This window comes from Brachyistius frenatus, unplaced genomic scaffold, assembly GCF_029030835.1.
Source record: "Brachyistius frenatus isolate BFR_SWC_R1_liver_20210118 unplaced genomic scaffold, ASM2903083v1 Contig_60, whole genome shotgun sequence".
Lineage (NCBI taxonomy): Eukaryota > Metazoa > Chordata > Actinopteri > Embiotocidae > Brachyistius > Brachyistius frenatus.
In genome coordinates this window covers 1,500,026-1,518,018 of record NW_027210659.1, presented here as the reverse complement: position 1 = coordinate 1,518,018, position 17,993 = coordinate 1,500,026, and the positions used below count along the sequence as shown (strand labels likewise).

The 17,993-nt window shown below is 36.8% G+C and overlaps 1 protein-coding gene across 3 annotated transcripts in view; it reads right to left on the bottom strand.

Annotated features, from left to right (window-relative positions):
* Positions 1-17,993, bottom strand: part of slc4a4a (solute carrier family 4 member 4a) — a 66,326-nt gene that overhangs the window by 21,235 nt on the left and 27,098 nt on the right. Inside the window, exons 6-15 of one of the 3 annotated variants that reach the window (XM_069705993.1) lie at positions 16,863-17,023; positions 15,143-15,322; positions 13,120-13,215; positions 10,426-10,502; positions 3,850-4,007; positions 2,907-2,994; positions 2,007-2,161; positions 864-974; positions 344-518; positions 117-250 (exon numbers count right to left, since the gene is read on the bottom strand). In XM_069705993.1, the coding sequence (XP_069562094.1) occupies positions 117-250; positions 344-518; positions 864-974; positions 2,007-2,161; positions 2,907-2,994; positions 3,850-4,007; positions 10,426-10,502; positions 13,120-13,215; positions 15,143-15,322; positions 16,863-17,023 (1,335 nt within the window). The remainder of the gene's footprint in view (positions 1-116; positions 251-343; positions 519-863; positions 975-2,006; positions 2,162-2,906; positions 2,995-3,849; positions 4,008-10,425; positions 10,503-13,119; positions 13,216-15,142; positions 15,323-16,862; positions 17,024-17,993) is intronic. The other 2 variants (XM_069705991.1, XM_069705992.1) reach the window with 2 other exon arrangements.

The window sequence follows — 17,993 nt, the reverse complement described above, 5'->3', positions numbered from 1 at the left end:
ACAACATTGACTTGTTTTGAGTGTCTGAATTAACATGATGGATTATTGTTTTAAAATCACAAAGAAGTGTTCTATGATTAATGACCTCTGGCCAACCGAGAAAATACAGAGCGTACCTGCTGAAGTTGAAGAGCAGTCGTTCAAACACCAGAACGGGGCCGGTGCTGCTGAGGATGGTGAGAGGCTGGCCAGCCAGCAGACAGAAAACCCCCCCTGTGATGGCTGTGCCCAGAAAACTCTCCAACACACCCTGAACAAACGGGGGAGAGAACTCAGGAAACCATTCAGAGCATAGATTGTTGACACTCTTCAAATAATTAAAAGGTTCAAATCTCCATCTGACCTGCATGTTTTCTGTAGCATCCCCCAGCAGACCACCAAAGGTGATGGCGTTTGTGACAGTTCCAAGGTAAATAAACAAGATGGCCGACAGGGCCTGAATGTGAAATACATCTGTGAAGTCACTGATGAAGAAAGGCGCTTTTCTTTTTATGTCAAGTATGAGACCGCCACAAAACCTGAATATAGACAAACACAAGGTGCATTTTTTTTACTAACAAAATTTCAACATGTATTTGCAGTATTAGTATACAGACTTACAGAACTGCAATGTACTGTATGATTCCTTTTGTTCGGCTAAACATGACATACAACACTTGAAAGCAGTCTTTCAGCTTTGTAGCTGTAAAACTATTGATATTCTCTGAGTCATGTTGCACTTTGGTTCATTACACAACTCTAAACTGCTAAACTCTCTTTTAGAAGTTGTGTGGAGTTTTAGGTAGATAGTAAATCAAATAAATAGTACCCATTCTCGTATAAAAAAGTACAACTTGAAAATGTGCTTTTGTTCAGTTTCATACCTCCCAGTCTTCTTCAGCTCGTCTCCTACGGCGTGTCCGCCTCCTCCGTGACCTCCATCATGAAGCATGTCTCCGTTCATCTGAGAGTCCCCTCCTGCATACATGTTTTTCCTAAAATACATACAAATGTTCATCATTTTGTTCAGTCTGCACGGCACACATTTTATTTCTGATAAACATTTGATCAATTAAAAATACTTATTTTATCAAGGTCATATTGTAACCTCTCAAACATCCACTGATATTGACACAACCTGCAGTTACTTAACATTTAAGCTGCTTCAAGCCGTCAATCAGACAATGTTGATATCTGTTGATAATGATATCGGTGAATAAGGAACTTTGATTGATAAGCGCTTACATAAAAACATTCATGCTTTACTGTATAAAACTGCAGCTTCATATAAAACCAGCTGCTGCTGTTTCATAATTGAACACTGTGCCGTACACCTGGATGCACTTCAGTGATTTTGCAACTCCTGCTTTTCTATAACATTATATAATGTGTGCACACACAGCATTCAGAGCTGGTACAGATCTCTGGCTTGTTACATATCTAATGAAGATAGAAAACTTCTTTTTTAACCAAAAACTTAGTAACAGGATATTTTGGTTGTTGAATCCTATTACTGATACAGATAGATACACTTTACTGTTAAAGTTACTTGTGCTGATTATTGCCACTCCTGTTATACATGTATGGGGGGCAACAATTAAAACAGAAGTTGTATCAACTGAAGTATGCAAGTCTTCATGTCGTGTTTCATCTGGGTGGAAATGGGTTTAATAAATAACCAGCAGACTAATATACTGAACAGCCTGAGGTCCGTGTTGAATCACTGAACACATGTGGTTTCAGATAAGATCACAAGGAGACTTCTCAGGAGGTAAGCTTTGGATTATTGTCACTTAGTACTTGTTTATATTCCTCTGATTTGTAAAAATCCTCTTTAAAAAAATGAACTGACTTGCACTGCATGCCTACTACTTGTACTGTACATTCTTAAGACACACCAATATTTGTAGTAATATAGCAGTGCAGGCTATCACTTTGTTCTAGAAAGCATATTAGCACCAAATTTGGGCAATGTAAAACAAATAAGATAGTCTTCGATTGCTTTATATTTATTCATGTTTATAGACCTTTTGTCAGAGGAGGGGAGGGATTTCGGAGGTTCTATCCTGATAGCCGGATCCCACTCTCCAGGAGGAAGCACGATCACCTCATCCAGGAATTCATCAATACCAGCCAGTAGGTCTTGTCTGTCCTTGGCCTTATATGCAATGTCATGAAAGACCTGAGCACAGACAGAGAGGAACGAGGCATTCGAGTGTAAAAGAAAGTCATCGGAGTGAACTGTAACATCAGATCTGAAGGATTAATAAATGGGGAAGAGTGACTTCCTATGCACACCAGACATGAACAACTACTCCGGAAAGGTACAGAGATGTATGAAATGTGAATGCAGTGCAGCATCAACTCACATATTGTACAGGGTACAAGAGTTTATAAATACTTTACATTGTGTCTCTGAATAAAAATCTCTAAACAATTAAAGGCCTAATCAGAACCTTATTCAGAGATTGAAGCCTAATCTTTATTTTTATTTTTTCTATTACTATGTATGTAAATTATAAATTAACGGAACCACATAGGAATAAAATGCAAGTAGAACAGCAGCTTACGCTTAAACATTGTTTTAGGTAACTGATTGTTAGCCTTGGGGGGAACTGACAATTGATTTGAATGCAACATTACCATAAACTGCCTAAATAATTACCTTGGAGTTGAAACTGGTATTAAAAGCGTAATTATGATGCTGGAATGCATCATATTCACCTTCCTATTATACAGTCTACTCTGTTTTGTTGATAGGGAGCAAGCCATGAGGCTTTAACTATCAAAAACCTGAGGATTTGAATGAAACTAATGTTGCATTGCATTAAAAAAAAAAAACAATTATATTTGTACCAGAGTTTTACTGTCAGTAGTAAATTTAAAAAAAAAAAATCACAGATAGAGTATGTTAAAGGCAGTCGAACCTCATCTGACATCAGCGTGGCGATTGCTCTGCCAATCTCATGGTACGACTTGGCTTTGCCTTTGGGTCCAAGGAGGATGAATAAAAATCTGAAAGACGTAATGAAGCAGAGTATAAATCCAATCTAACATGAAAAATAATTGTATTAATATTAGCAACCTTTATGCTATACTATACTATATATATATCAATGCTGTTTACTCTCATAAGGAAGCACCTGTGATTTACACAGCTGTCTAAGAACATATTCACAGCACAAATACATTTTACTCTGTTTTGACAGCTGCATGTGCCGGCTATCCACTGGATTACCTCACAAGTACCCTCCAATGTAGATTATAGCAATCAAACTATAAAGGATGTTGTTTACTAAGAGCATGAGCACTGCCAATGGTGACGCATTAGATAAGTCACCAGAGCTGTTCCTCTAGTTGTTTAGTCGGTTTACTAGTTCATCAGAACTGCTTGAAAGGTTTCCAATAAGAAGTACAGAAAATGAAATAGCTTCATGGCTCCTCGGTTGCAACACTACAGACACGTTATGACCCTCATTAACAACCAGAGCACAAACAGCAGGTGAACACAATCAATGAAACATCTAAACAAGCTAATCTCTTATAGTAGCACTGCAATAAATTGCTTTAGATTGAAGCGGTGCGTTAGATTTCTGTATAATTCAAAGTAAACATAGGGGAATGTAGTATTACCTTTACCTGGCAACATAATGTAATCCATTTTCCTGAGAATTAGTGATATGTATCATAATTCTTTTATATAACAAAGAATTTCTCCCACATTTCTATCATTGTTATCGAACAAATACATGCATGTAAAGCCGACAATCAGACAGCTACAATTTTTGGAAATCAAGAAATGATGCCCCTTTTATACATGAAACTTTAGCTCCTATTTATGAACTCCTGGTGCTCAAACATGTTACTCACCTTGTGGGGACAGGAACCTCTGTTAGGGCTCCCAGCATCACAGCTTGCTGCAAACGAACAAATGCCACAAAGGGTGCATCCAGGAAGTCCACCTCCCCCACCAGCACGTTGGAGGCCTCCGCGTCTCTTGGCAACTTTTTCATGAACTTGTTCCTTAGCTAAAAGCACAAAAGAGAAGACATAATATGTTATGTTCACACCAGCAAGCTGTCTACGATGGTGTACTCCGAATTAAACAACCTATATCAAACACGACAATCCCATTCAGTTTAAATACCAAACCAGGAGGCTCCCAGCGTATCTGAATAAGAAACAAGTAGTCACAGGAGGTCTGTATATATCTTTCTGACATGGCGATGGTGAGACTTATGAAGATGAAAGTCAGATACCTGCTGAGCTCCACAGGGGCAACATTTTACTTCCAAAGGACATTAAAGCAATACCATTGTGCCTTTGATGAGTGCAGCCACAACTCTTTTTTTCCTTTTTTTACGGTTTGAGAAACAGCTTTAAATGTCTTGCAATAGCATTTATGCCAACAAAATCTAATTTATAACTTGAAATTCTGCTGCAAATACGTTGAATGAATCTAAGAACTTCGCCGGAGAGCCGTTAAGCAGGTATGTAAGCTACCGTCTCTAATGTCGTGGACATTTGCATATAAGGAAGAAACTAGTATTTTAACATGTTTCAGCCTCTAAACTAAAAATGCTTAAAGATGAACATGTTGGACTAAATCTATTTTCTTCCTGTAATGCTCTAGCAGTCCTCGGTCACACTTCCTGATGTAAAAATGAAGACAAATCTTGCTCTAATGTCTAATCCATCACACAAAATCATCTGCACTGGAATTCATGAGGCATCCTAAAGATGCGGTTCAGTTATGATTTCACTGTGTATGAAATTGTGTGTAGATTGCATCAGTATTAGTGTTTTCTAATAATGTGTTAGAAGATCTGGTGTTGGTGCTCCACATAACTGAGAATTATGTGGCACAAAAATGTATCCTTTTACTTGTGTTTGTATTAAGAATTATAAAAAGAAGCGAAGGCTTATAAGCAAATGCCAAAATGTGCTACAAATTGCATTTAACTAATTTGTATAAAGAAAACTTCGAACTTGTGGACGAACGAGGTAACAGATTCTCTGTAGAAGCTCAAAAGTGGGTTTTTTTTCTTGACTGCTCTTAGTACAATATTGTAGCATAGTATGTATTTGATTTGCATATTAGTGTATTATACAGGTACTGTTAGAGCTGCTAAAAAGTGGCATTGTTATGAGAAGAATGAGCTAAATAAAAAATAAACCTTCAAAGACAATGAATCATGAATTTCTATGGAAAACCACAGTGTTATATATTTAAGATTAAAACAGCTGAGAGCAGGCTGGGAACATTTTCTCACACAGCCGGTGACGCTTCATACTGTATGTGCCCTAAATGCCCACACAGAATGATGTTTTACACCACTGTCAGTTTCAGTCAGGTTTTCTGAATTTTTTTATTAATTCATCTCAAACCAGAAATTTACATTAGACTGTCACAAGAGACAGTTTCAGCATCCAACAGGTTTTAAACAAATCTGATATTCCTTGCAAACCACAGTCCATTCACAACGACTAACCAAGCTGCTTGTTATCCTGAATGAAATGAACAGATAATCTTCAAAATGTTCATTGACTTCTCAAAGATCTACTTTCTGCACAAGGTTGTTTTTTGAATTTTCAAAATCGCACAGGTATTATACAGGTGTATGTTTATATTGCACTGTATTTCACCACATCGACTAGCTCTACCCCCACAGAAACACTTTCTTAGTAAAGCTCTGCATCTGCAAACTAACAATAACCAAATGTAATGCCTTGTATTAAATACAGCATAATGCCATGAGTAGTAGAACAATGAGTCGCAACAGGATAAAAACACAATAATTTTTATGTTTTAACACAAAAAAAATAAAACACAGCTTGATGGACTATTAAGAGAAACACTTTCATATATTCTGACAGCTTCAAGGAGAGTTGTTTTTATATCTAACTGGTATGTGTTTTTAACACAAAGGGAACAATAGCATTAAAAGCATAGTGAGCTGGTAAAGACAGATGACCTCACTTGGACAATTTGGATTGTATACACCTTTTTTTCTGTTGCTTCGTGAGGTTATATTTCTTTTTTTCTTTGCTGCAATCCTGCTTTGTGTGACCCTTATTTTTAACTAAAATTGACTTTTTGATGGCAAAATAAACAATACTCAGTCCAGACAACAGTGTAGTAAGATTTAAAGTACCAAACTGAGTGAGAATATCAGATCATCTTAAATGTGGCTTGAAAATGGTCTGTGCCAAGGTTTAAATTGGATTAGAACACAAACAACGCAGACACTTCGATCAGATTGACGTTGTTAGTACACATCACGTAGCCTACTGTACAAACAGGTTAAAAATATAAAGCCTGAAAGCACTTTTGACATTCTGAAACATGCTCATAGAGTCTTAAAGAAGTAAAATAATCATTTAATTTAGAAAAGAGAGTGGACCTATGTTTTTCTAGGACCAACCAATAGTGGAAGAGAATAAAACCACAAAGTAAACTAAATGAAGGCTGGCTTCCTGTCTACCAGTCATCATCATGTCCACCATATCCAGATCAGGTACTGGTTGTCCTCAACCTCGGAGGGTTGAAATCCCATAATCTTATGACCCCACACTGGTGATGTCCAAACAGATCCAATCAGAGTCTTGGCAAAGAGTCTGTCTGTAAATGATCAAGAGGTTAAACCTGCGTAACTGCACACCCTGACCTGTGTCCCATCCCTGCTAATCCACACCACACTGCCCTCGTAAACGACATCTACCCGCATCTGTTCTTCATGGCAAACAACAAATAGAACAACCTTAGACATTAAATATTGTTCTTTTTTAGGGGGTTTTATATGGTTGTGCCTTTAACTGCTAATGTATTAGTGCACCCAAATTACATGAATCTGATTTTCAATTCAAACTTTAACGCAATGTAGAAAGTTATCTGAGCAACTAGGATGATAAACAGCAACAGCTGCACCATCTTAAAATTGCTTCAACCATTAGAAAGACCACAGGGCCAGAGCCAGAGGATCTAAATGGTCTGATGGGTTTACAGGCTGTTTGTTTCTGAAGCTGAGACGTGTCGCAAACCAGCAAGCCGTGGAGCGTTTTGATATTTTCATATAAAAACCTTCAACGTTAAATAGACGAAGTTCTGAGATGTGAAACTTCACAGAAAAAAACTTTAAATCTCCTGCAGAAAATGTAATCTGCAGCAAATTTCATTATAAAATGTATTTATTTAAAGCAGAAAGTAAAGATAGTTTCATGTTTGTCGCGAACCAAGGACAGGTAGGCTAGGTAACTGTACTCTTGTTATCAGTTCTAAAATTTAAATCTGAAGGTATTTTGTGTTGTAATAATCATTTCTTTTTGGGACTGTGACTGTATTAATTCGGTAGCACAAAAACAATGCTGTGAGTAGCACTAAAAATATCTGACAAATACCTCAAACAAATATAACAAAGTGTACATGGCTCGACACAAGCAAGAGTACTATTCTTTATATACATTTGATTAGTTTATTAGATTATACATTAGATTAATATAAGTCACAAACATTCTATTAGAGAAAAACAAGATTTCTGAACACTGTTAAAATCATTATCAGTTTAATTCTAATAAACTTTTTTTTTTTAACTATGGAAATTAACAAACCATTAATCCAATAAACCAAGATTAAATGGACATTGTATTTTCATACTTTAGGTGTGCACCTAATCTTATACCAGTTTTGGAATGTGAATCTCTCCAGCTCTTATCTTCTTTTCTTATCTTATTTTAGCACCAAATGATCAGATATATGGCCACTAAGGAAATGACAACTGCATGTGGAAACTTCTGAAGTGTATTTATAGGATGAGTGGGTGTGGAAAAGCTTCAGTTTAGGAGATTTGTTTCCTATCCAGTTGTGTCTTTCACACTCTGTTGGTCTCACAGGAGTCCTTACTGGGTCGCTCTGACCTTATTCTGTTCTTGGTGCCTGGTCTGGGATAAGAGCATCTGCATAAACAGCTGCTGTGAACTGTGGTAATCTAACTTTTCAAGTCTGAGAATACAGTACAGTAAAACAGAGTGTGATTTATCCATTCTGGACAAGGCCAATGCATCCAAAATGGTAGAATACAACAGCAGCCTTCTTCGTGAGGCAGCGATCTATAAATTGATTTGTTTTGCTGATAATCCAATTTTCTTAAATATAAATCCACTCAGAATGGAAAATGAAATGTAAATGCATTGTGAATAAATCTTTGCACCGCCAACAAAATGTTTTGCATTTATTACATAAGGAGTGTTTCAACATCACATATTTGACCCATTTGAAAAACTAGAATAAAAAATATTGTAGGAGCTAAAATATTTCTGCTACTGCACTTTTGTCATTAATGAGACGTTGTCATTAGTTGCCATTACTTCTACTGGAAATGTATTAGCATATCAGTAGGATGGATCAGAGTGTGGCCCATACAAATACCAGAAAGATGTTGCAAATGAAATTCATTGATAAAAACTGTGATAAAACATGTAGTCACTCCAATCTCACCTGTGGGTGTGACAGTGGAGTGTTAAGTTGTAGTAAGAAAAGGCATTACATATACTGTACACATACTGTATCTATGTGGGTGTGTACTTTCTATTCTAATTTAATCATTTACTTTTTCTTTCTCTCTCTTTCTAATGTTGATTTTACCCACATTTATCAGCCACAGCCCAATCGTCCTTGCAATAAACTGTTAAGCTAAGAAGAGGAATTATAAAAGCAAAATAGTTTTACAAACTTAGCTGCAGCAGGTTAAGAGCAGCTACAACAACCTGAGTGATGACATCAGTTGCTGAAACAATGTACTTTAGACAAAGTTACTTCTGCTCTGAACCGGCAGCCACAGTTAAACTCCAGCTGGCTTCTTCCATTCTGCAGTGGATGAAGCTACATCAGGTTAAAACTCTGCTTCTCTGTCCTTGTGGTCTGTTCAGGCTTGAAATCAGATGCTAATGCTCCTATTTATTTCGTGAAGTCATCTTAATTTTCTGTTCACTGATTAGTTTTGTGTGCATCCAAAGCACTGACTGAAGTTACATAACATAGAACATAGAAATCAGCCAGCAACTAAGACTTTGCCAAATTTTAACATATGTGACAAACTGATGAACAATAAGACTACACACAGGCAGCTTTGGTTTTGCTTGTTCAGAACAATTTACTATTAACTTAATCAGAGCGCTGTGATTATGTACAACATACCAGTGATTGAAGGGACACTGCAGGCAAAGATGAGAAATATATATTCAACAGTTTTATGCTCTTTGAACAGGAGATTTCATAAAATACTTATCAGCTGGATTTTTACTGCACTTTCAGTAACAAGCGTAGTTGTTGTCGAATTTAGTAAAACAGAATCTTTCACTTCACCTGGTTCACTGCCTCCTCTGCAGCCTCCGCAGTTTGTCTGCGGTCAAACACAGGGAGCAGCAGAGAGAACAGAGAGGAGAAGCTGCAACACCCTAACTCCAGTCAGCTGCTCCAAGTGGAGGAAACATGCGTGATAAACCACGCATGTTTCCTCCATAATGACAAACAGAAAATCATTTACCTGGGACGCTGCACCCCTGTTTTAAGCATATGGGGAAACTCTGATATGTAATGCAGACTTTGAAGGATTTTTTTTATGTGTTCACATGCTTGACCAATAAAATTAATTCTGACAGAACACAAACCTGTAGTAATGAAAGTAGATAATGCTACAAATATGGACGTTGCTGTTAAGACGCTACGAATTCTAAAACATAGATGCTTCATCATTAACCTGGCAGGACAGAAGATTAATGCAATCCCCACAGTTTAAAGGTGTACACCAAAGATTAGCATCCAACCAAATGTGAAATATGATCGCAATCTCCCCTTCTGTAATGACGTATGGCATTGAATAATGGCCAAAAGATGTTTTTTGCAGAACAGAATGAAATCATAGTTAACATGACCTTTAAGTTGACCTTTTTAAATTTTTGATATAGAATTTTATCACTCCATCATCATATTGTATTGGATATTTGTGGGAAATGTTGTCCGAATTAACATATGAATTCTGAAACTTATTTTAGGAATTCCCCTGAAGGCGTGCTCAGACTGTATATAAAAGGTGACGTGATCTCTAGGTCTGAAAAGTGAAGGTAATACTACAGTTCCTTGAAGTGCAATACCTCTGAGGACCACTAGGGTCTGACACCAAAAAACCTTTTCATCCAAAGACTCCCATTCAACTTCTCTCATGAAATACAAAGTCAATTAGTTTATTCCACAAATAAGTATGGTATCTGTTGCTAAATTATCTCCTTCTGATCAGTGTTCTGGTTGTCTATTCAAAAAAGAATTCCAGAATCAATTAGATATTAGGACTCGGAGATCGCTATGTTCGGAATTATGACGTTGGGTGCAGTCAGATTTTCAGTGTCTGCGGGCTCTCAAGGCATAAAAATTAATTATCAGGTCAAACTTACCTGGTCTTTTTCCGGTTTGTCAGAAATGTCGTTCATGCTGCTGGATGCCAGGTTTCGGTGTGTCGTAGTAGGACTGTCTGTTAAGACATAGCAACACTGAGTAGTTAGACCAGCTTCACCTTCTCTAGTATATAACAACTGAGTGGAAAAGAGGATGGCAGAGACCCAGGAAAGGACAGTGGCCCTGACAGTTTGCTCCACATGCAGCGCCAAAAAGAATAACAAAGACAGCAGTAATTTCCATGCAAACTTCAGGACAGAAACAAAAACGACTGATAATAAATCATGTAGTACACCAATTGAAAAATGCAAATACCCCTCTCGCCAAAAATGTGTTTTTCTTTTTGTTCCTACAATTGAAGGTTTGAACTTCACTGTGCAGAACATTGTCTGTGCAAAGTTTAAAGCTACAAGGCTGGTTCAACATTTACTGTATCTGCTGATAGTGAAAAGTTTCACTGAAAACCTGATTTTCAGGGATGGGCCTACAAGCAGGATCGAAGTTAGTTTCGAAGCCAATTCGAGACCAATTCAAGTTACACAGGTATAATGTGGAAACTTGACACTTTGGGCCCTATTTTCATACAAGGGAAAAGCTGGTCTAAGCAAGGATCTAAGCATATTTGCAACTCGGTACAGCGCAAGGGGCTTTTTTTCTGTGTTTGTGTCGAGTTACTATTTTGGTGGCTCCACATGAACCCAGTTGAGCCGAGATAGATGGAACGGTGCAACAAGGTGTTTGTTGGTAACGATACGCTTGTGAGATCTTAGTCTCACTTTTGAGGTAAAATCATCTCAAAAGGTGGATAATTAAAATGTTTCTTTTTTGTGATAGACTTAATTAATTAGAAAAATAACGACATGGAGTGTGATACTGCATAATTTATACACAAAATGTGCACTCAAAGAACACTCAAAGCTCTCAATGCAATTAATGTATCAACAACATAAAATTAATGACGTTGCTCTTCATCTGTGTTGTGAGTAAATTATTTGCATCAGGGGCTTTGAGTGTGCTTAATTTAGTCCCTCCTCAATTTCGTTTCACCTCCTGATTTCTTTGCTTACTTTGACATTTAATCAATAATGAAATAGCCAATAAAGTTTTGAGTTAAATTATTCAAATATTCAATGCATCACCTAAAATGCCGATGCCGATGCAACCAAAACTCTCAATGCTCTCAGCTGAGACTGTTGAGGTTGCTACATCCTCCGCTAGGGGGAGTATCTCAGTTATTGATCAAAAAACTTAACAATCTAGTGTTACATCATCATATTTATGAGTACAAAATCAAAAGTAAAGTTTTAAAAGTTGTATGATGTAGACTTTTCTCTTTAGATTTCCAATTAAAATGGGCAGTTATCTTAAATCAATCCACTCAAATATCACAGTGGAATTATTATTCTTCATACCTCCTTCTCAAAGCTTTTTTAGTGTGTGCAGAATCAGCTTGTACGGTAACTATCAGGTATCCATTCTTTAATAATCAGAGTTCTACTGTTGAGAATATCTGGTCCTCTCAGTGCCCTTTCTTTGACACGATAGTCTTCCACTAAGTGCTTTCCCCATCCACAGCAGGTGAACATTAGACGCTTTGCTGACTGTTAGTTTTAGCTCATCAACTCCAGCATCAGATTTGACACCAGAATGTGACCTCACTTCAGCCCTGCAGCTGCCAGAGTTCAAGGAGGGTATAAAGAGCGGAAAAAATCCTTAAGAGTGCAAAATCTGGGGCCACTGCCTTCCAAAAATCTCTCTCCTCAACATTGTGGGTAATAACATCTGTGTCAGTATGATGCAGCAAGTGTAAATTAAGTCCTTTATGTAAAAAATTATAAACAAAAAAATATTTACAAATATATATTTATATATATATATATTTTTTTTTTTTTTTTTTTTTTTTAATTTTATTGTACTCTTTTAATCCCCGAGGGGAAATTCTTTCACTACAGCAGCATCCCGAGGGGGAGCTGCTGCAACAGGCTGACACGACCGCGGCGCCAACCAACCTGAGGTGCATGTTTTTTGGGTGTATATATATATAGCCTAGAAGCCATAGATAAAAGAACTACACTTACTGTATATGGGATCAAATATTGCTGTATTGTATCGGGGGAAAAAAATCTCTTTAAATAAAATGTATTACAGCATAAACTGAACATTTTATTAAAAGGAAAAAAATAGGAAACTTATGAAAAAACTATTGATTAACACTACGAAGCACATACAATAAAAATCTACTTTACTGCATACATTTTTTTTTTTTTTTTTAAATTACAAGTTAGTCGTGATTACGTTCAATCTGCAGGTGACCATTTTGTCAGTTCTGATGTCTCGAGGGAAATTTGATGTTTTTGAATCTGCGTCAACAAAAAAAAGCTGCAGAGTCTCATTTTCCTGACTTACAAAGTGAGACACTGAGGCATTTGACATAAATGAAGCATTTAACTAACAACAAAAATATAATTTTGGTTTGGTACATTTGAGTGAACGTTATGATATTTACCCAAAGCCAAATAAGCTACATAAGCTATGTATTTTCAAAGATGCCTCTGTTTCATCAAAAATCAGAGAAGAAAAAATGAACTTTTAGGTTATTGTTAATATTATTGTTTTTATTGTTTCTATACCTACAAATCAGAACTGATCAGTGGTCAGCAATGTGACATAAGACTGCAGTGCAGTGAACTTACTAAGCCAGTCCATACTTGTACTCCTTTGGGTCTGCAAGTCCTCCATTGAGATGCGACCCGAGAGGCAAGTCACAGAGTTCTCAAGAGGACTGCGGGCTGTTAGTAGAAGCAGCAGGTTATCGAACCCAGCCCAGGCAAGCAAAAAGGAGGAAAGAGAGATGGAAGGGAGAGATGACAGGACAGTTGATAGACAAGTTCATTGAGCCAAAGCAAAAGATTTGTTCGGTGAACAAAATCAAGTGCCTGTTATAAAGAGCTGAACAACATGATTTATGCATTTTACAAGCTGTGCAGAGAAACAATGAGGCAAGAGGAGTGTAGTCATTAAATAAAGAGATCATTGGCCCTTGGAAAGTAGCACTGAACAGATGCACTTTATCCTTCAAAAGTTGGAATCAATTAATGATTATCAGTGATATTAGGATTAGTCTGATCTTGATGACAGATTCAGGCATTTATTGTGAATTTTCATTCGACCCCTGCAAACAAGTGGGATCATAAACAGAAGGTGACGTTTATTTGATCATCAAAATGATTCTTCAATCTGATAAGCAGTAATATCTTCACTTTCCAAAGGCCCGTGGCTGGTAATATATTATTTACACAGTAAAACATCTAGTTACTCACTGTGTTACACTCAAAGCACTTATACAAATGCTGTTAATGTCAGTTTGACCTGGGTTGCATATGACTTTGAAGGACCAGTGTGTAGGCTTTAGGGGGATCTATTGGCAGAAATGGAATATAATATTTCTCATTATATTTTCATTAGTGAATAATCATCTGAAACTAAGAATAATTATGTTTTGTTACATCAGAATGAGGCCCTTATGTCTACCTGGGAGCGAATCCTCTTCCAAGGAGCCCGCTATGTTGCACCACCATGTTTCTAGAGTAGCCCAGAATTGACAAACCAAACACTGTCTCTCGAGGGGAGGGGTACTGAGTTAGTTGCACTCTGCAACCTTCTGCTAGATGCCACTACATCCTATACACTGTTCCTTTAATTTTACAGTCAAATAAATTGTATGATGTTTGCTGCTGTTGTACAAGGTTTTAACTTCTTGCTCAGTGCAGTTGCTCTGAGAAAAATATTCATTATTTCAGACAACTGAATTGTTTATTTCAATTTCACAAATGATTTTGAGACCGAATTAAATTTCAGTACACTTGATATTCATAATGCACTGGCTTAAAGTTGAACCTTTTTCATATAGCAGCACATACAATCCAACTGAATATGATAAATAAATGCAATTTCATCCATTCTCATGGGTTGTCATTGTTGTTGTTTTGTGCATAAATCTTAAGTTCTTGTTGTAATAATTCTTTATCTCATAACTTTCAGTCAGACAAAGTGACAGCAGATCCTGTGTAATGAAAAGAGGTGTTACTTTGTATTGTAATTATAACATGCATTTCCCGAGTTCCTATGGCCTTAGACTTTTCTCACCAGGGTCATCAAATTAGACATCGACTCAGTTCTTCAGTGTTTAAAATTACAGCTGTAGTCAGTTTGAAATTAGCTACACCTGAACTTACAGGTGCTGACAAACTTTGCTCAAATAAGTCATGTACTTGTGCATGCGGTTATGACAGTGGCCTACAATGTTGCTCAAGTGATCAAATCAAATATTTATGTTGAATTACCAAAAGACATCTATAAGCTTATGTTTCACTTCACTATTTAAATGATGGGTTTAGTAAGCATGTTATACTATGTTTTTTTGTGTTAAGACACTTAAAATGAGGACAACAAATTCAGAGAGGGACTATTTAGTTCCACATTAGTGACTTTATGCAGAGGAGGGCAGCAGATACACTGGAATTCCTCTCTCTCCTCAAAACTCCCTATACACCTCAGGTCCTAACTTAAATAAACAAAAAATATAATGTAACCTGGGTATATAAAAAAAATATTCTCAATTGAACCCATGTATGTTATTATTTTGCTATAATTTCTTTTAAAAAAAAATTAAAAAAAAAAAAAAAGAAGACTGCACCACACTGGCATCAGTATTACCGTTTTCCTGGTTGGAAAACAGCCTACTTGCACTGGAGACCGTCTTGCCGATGTCAGCCAGAGAGCGCAGATTGGACTTCTTAGTCTGGTGGCGATGTTTCCGTAGTAACGTGTACATCACCTTATCCTTCAGCTCTGCTTTCAGCTGGCCGTTTTCTATCTGGCTGTCAGTGATTAGCTCTTAAGAAGCAAAGAGAGGAGAGACAAGAAAAAAAGATGAGGGAAAATGATTTTAGTATTCAGGATAATATAAAATGAAACAACAAACTAGGGTTTTTTTTAAATGGTAGTGCAATTTATTGACTATTTCCTCCATTAATCAAAATAATGTCAAATTCCAAAGTTAACAGTAAATTGTTCTATTTTAACAATGTTGTATTGTTGTATTTAGCAAAATATTCTTTATTTAATAAATAAATAAATATTCTTTCAGCCCTACAATAAACTCATCAAGCATTTTGAGACAGACAGTATTTTAAAAAGTTAACAGGAACAACAATAAATAAATAAATAGCTAAATGAATAGAAAGAACTGTTAAATACCACTTTGTGAAACGTGTACATTTTGCTTAATATTACATTGGCTGTTCGTTTAAACCAGGCTTTAATTTGGGGACTATTTTCCCCTTTAGGCAGCATTCTACCCGACAGCCTCGATATACCAACACTAAAATAAAATGACTGAGTCAACATTAAAAGTCGCTTCATACTTGTAAGGACTCAATTAATGCCTTTCAGCCTGCAATTCTTCTGTATGAGCGTCTTCGTGGCATCATGAAAAGGCTCAATCTAACGGTCTAGCCTATTTTTAAAAAGAAGGTCAGGAGGCTGAATGCTGACAGGGAGCAGCCTCGGGGAGTGTCTCTTGTTGTGGAGGGGTAGTGCTGTTAATGGCCCATCAGTCAAGTGTGCACGCCACAAAGCAAGAGGCCCAGCACCACTCGGCCCATGCAGTCCACGCAGCCCAGTCAATTACTTCACATTAATCACTCCAAGAGGTAACGCTTCCTCATGCCTCCTCATGCAGACAAAAACGTTGGGTTGATGGCATGAGATTGAGATGAGATGAGGAGTCCAGAGAGACATAATCAACTCAATTTCAGAGCATTCTGGGAACAACTGGAGGGGGTTGGCTGTCCTTAAATTTGACACCAATACTGTATCGAGTGTGTGGGCATGTGCACGTGTCATTACCTATACCCACTTTATCCTAAACAGGGTCACAGTTGACTGAAGTGAAAATGTAAAAAAAAAAAAATCCATTCACACCTCCCAAAATGTTCATTGTCAACACTTTTTGACACATATATATATATATTCAAAATAATTATTAGCCTTTTCACTCTGTAATCATGTAGGCAACTCAAAGTATTTCATGGTACTAACACTAAAGTTTAGGGACAGATTATGATCTTGAGCAAAGAGTGTAGAAGTAAATTCTAAATTGGCATGCGAGATGGGACAAAGACCCATCAGTCCATAAAAGTCCACCCTGCCTGGCCTTCTCCTGAATACTTTTCACTGCAATATGACCATATGAACATAATTCATAGTAATGAGCTTATTACAGAAGATTTGTAGTTTTTTATTTTGTAAGTAGTTTAGTACAATTTTATAGTCAAAATGGGCAAGCTAATACAAAACAAAATCATCATTTGCTAAAGTTCTAAGTACACATAAACACTTTTTATTACCTTTGTACAGTAGGAGCTGAACTTACCAACGACCTGAAGCAGAGTAGAAGCTTCCATATCCAGCATGATGGTGCCTTTCTCTATGCACGTCCGCAGTTCAAACAGGCTGTGTAAGGACAGTGTTGCCACATGTGGTTTACTCCAGCGTTCACCTCCTTTCTCGACCTTCTCCTCAAACTTGATCCACCTGGAGGGATGAAAACGTGTGAGAAAAAAGCGCTGGAACAAACTGAGAGCTCAGACATTTACAGGCAATAACCAAAAATGCAAACCTAAAAAAATTTTAAAATGATCTTTTCCACAATCTTTGATAACTCCGAAAATGACAAGATGTGATAAATTCTCAAATGAAAAAAACAAAAATCAAATGCAATTTGGTGAATAAATGCACTGTTGTACTTCAAACTGTCTTCATTTCGTCTTTTAATTTATGTTTTTTTATTCTTAGCGCTCAAATTGAGAGCTGTTTAATTCACCGCTGGCAGACAGGTGCATGAGAAAATGTCTGATGGAGGTCATCTTGCTGATTATGTTGGTAAAAACCTGAAAACTTTATTTGTTTTATCCTGAAAGTTAAATGAGCAATTATTTCAGTCAAATGCAGTATTTGATCTCTTTTTTATTCATGTATGTTTTTAATCACTTCCCCTCCCACCTCCTTCCTCCTGCAGTCAGAGAGATGAGAAAGTGCACTGGGACTAAGCAGCTGTTTCTATAGCAGAGTTTTATTTGGCCAATTTGGCAGACAAAATTGCACTTGGCACACAGCCAGCACTACCCAGCACTTGTGAGACCTTTTATTCATTTTGAGTCCCTTGAGTGCACTTGGTGACACATTGCACCAGTTCTTAATCTCTTAAATTATTTTCAGAATAATAAAAGTACAGGATTGATTTTTTTTTTTTTTTTCCCAAGTTTTGTTAGCAATCTATGAGCAATCCTCTTTTAACATTTAACCCCGCTGATCCCAATACAAAGAAATCCTATTGATTTATTACAAGTACAATTATATTGTGGCCCAATTTTGTTGAAGCCAAACCTTTTTTTGTCAAAACCCTTGAAAAAAAAAAAAAAAATCTGCCTTCATGAAAATAAAAGCAATTCTTGTTGACAGACAATTTCTGAAGCTATTTTGTGGACATTTCTATACATGTACT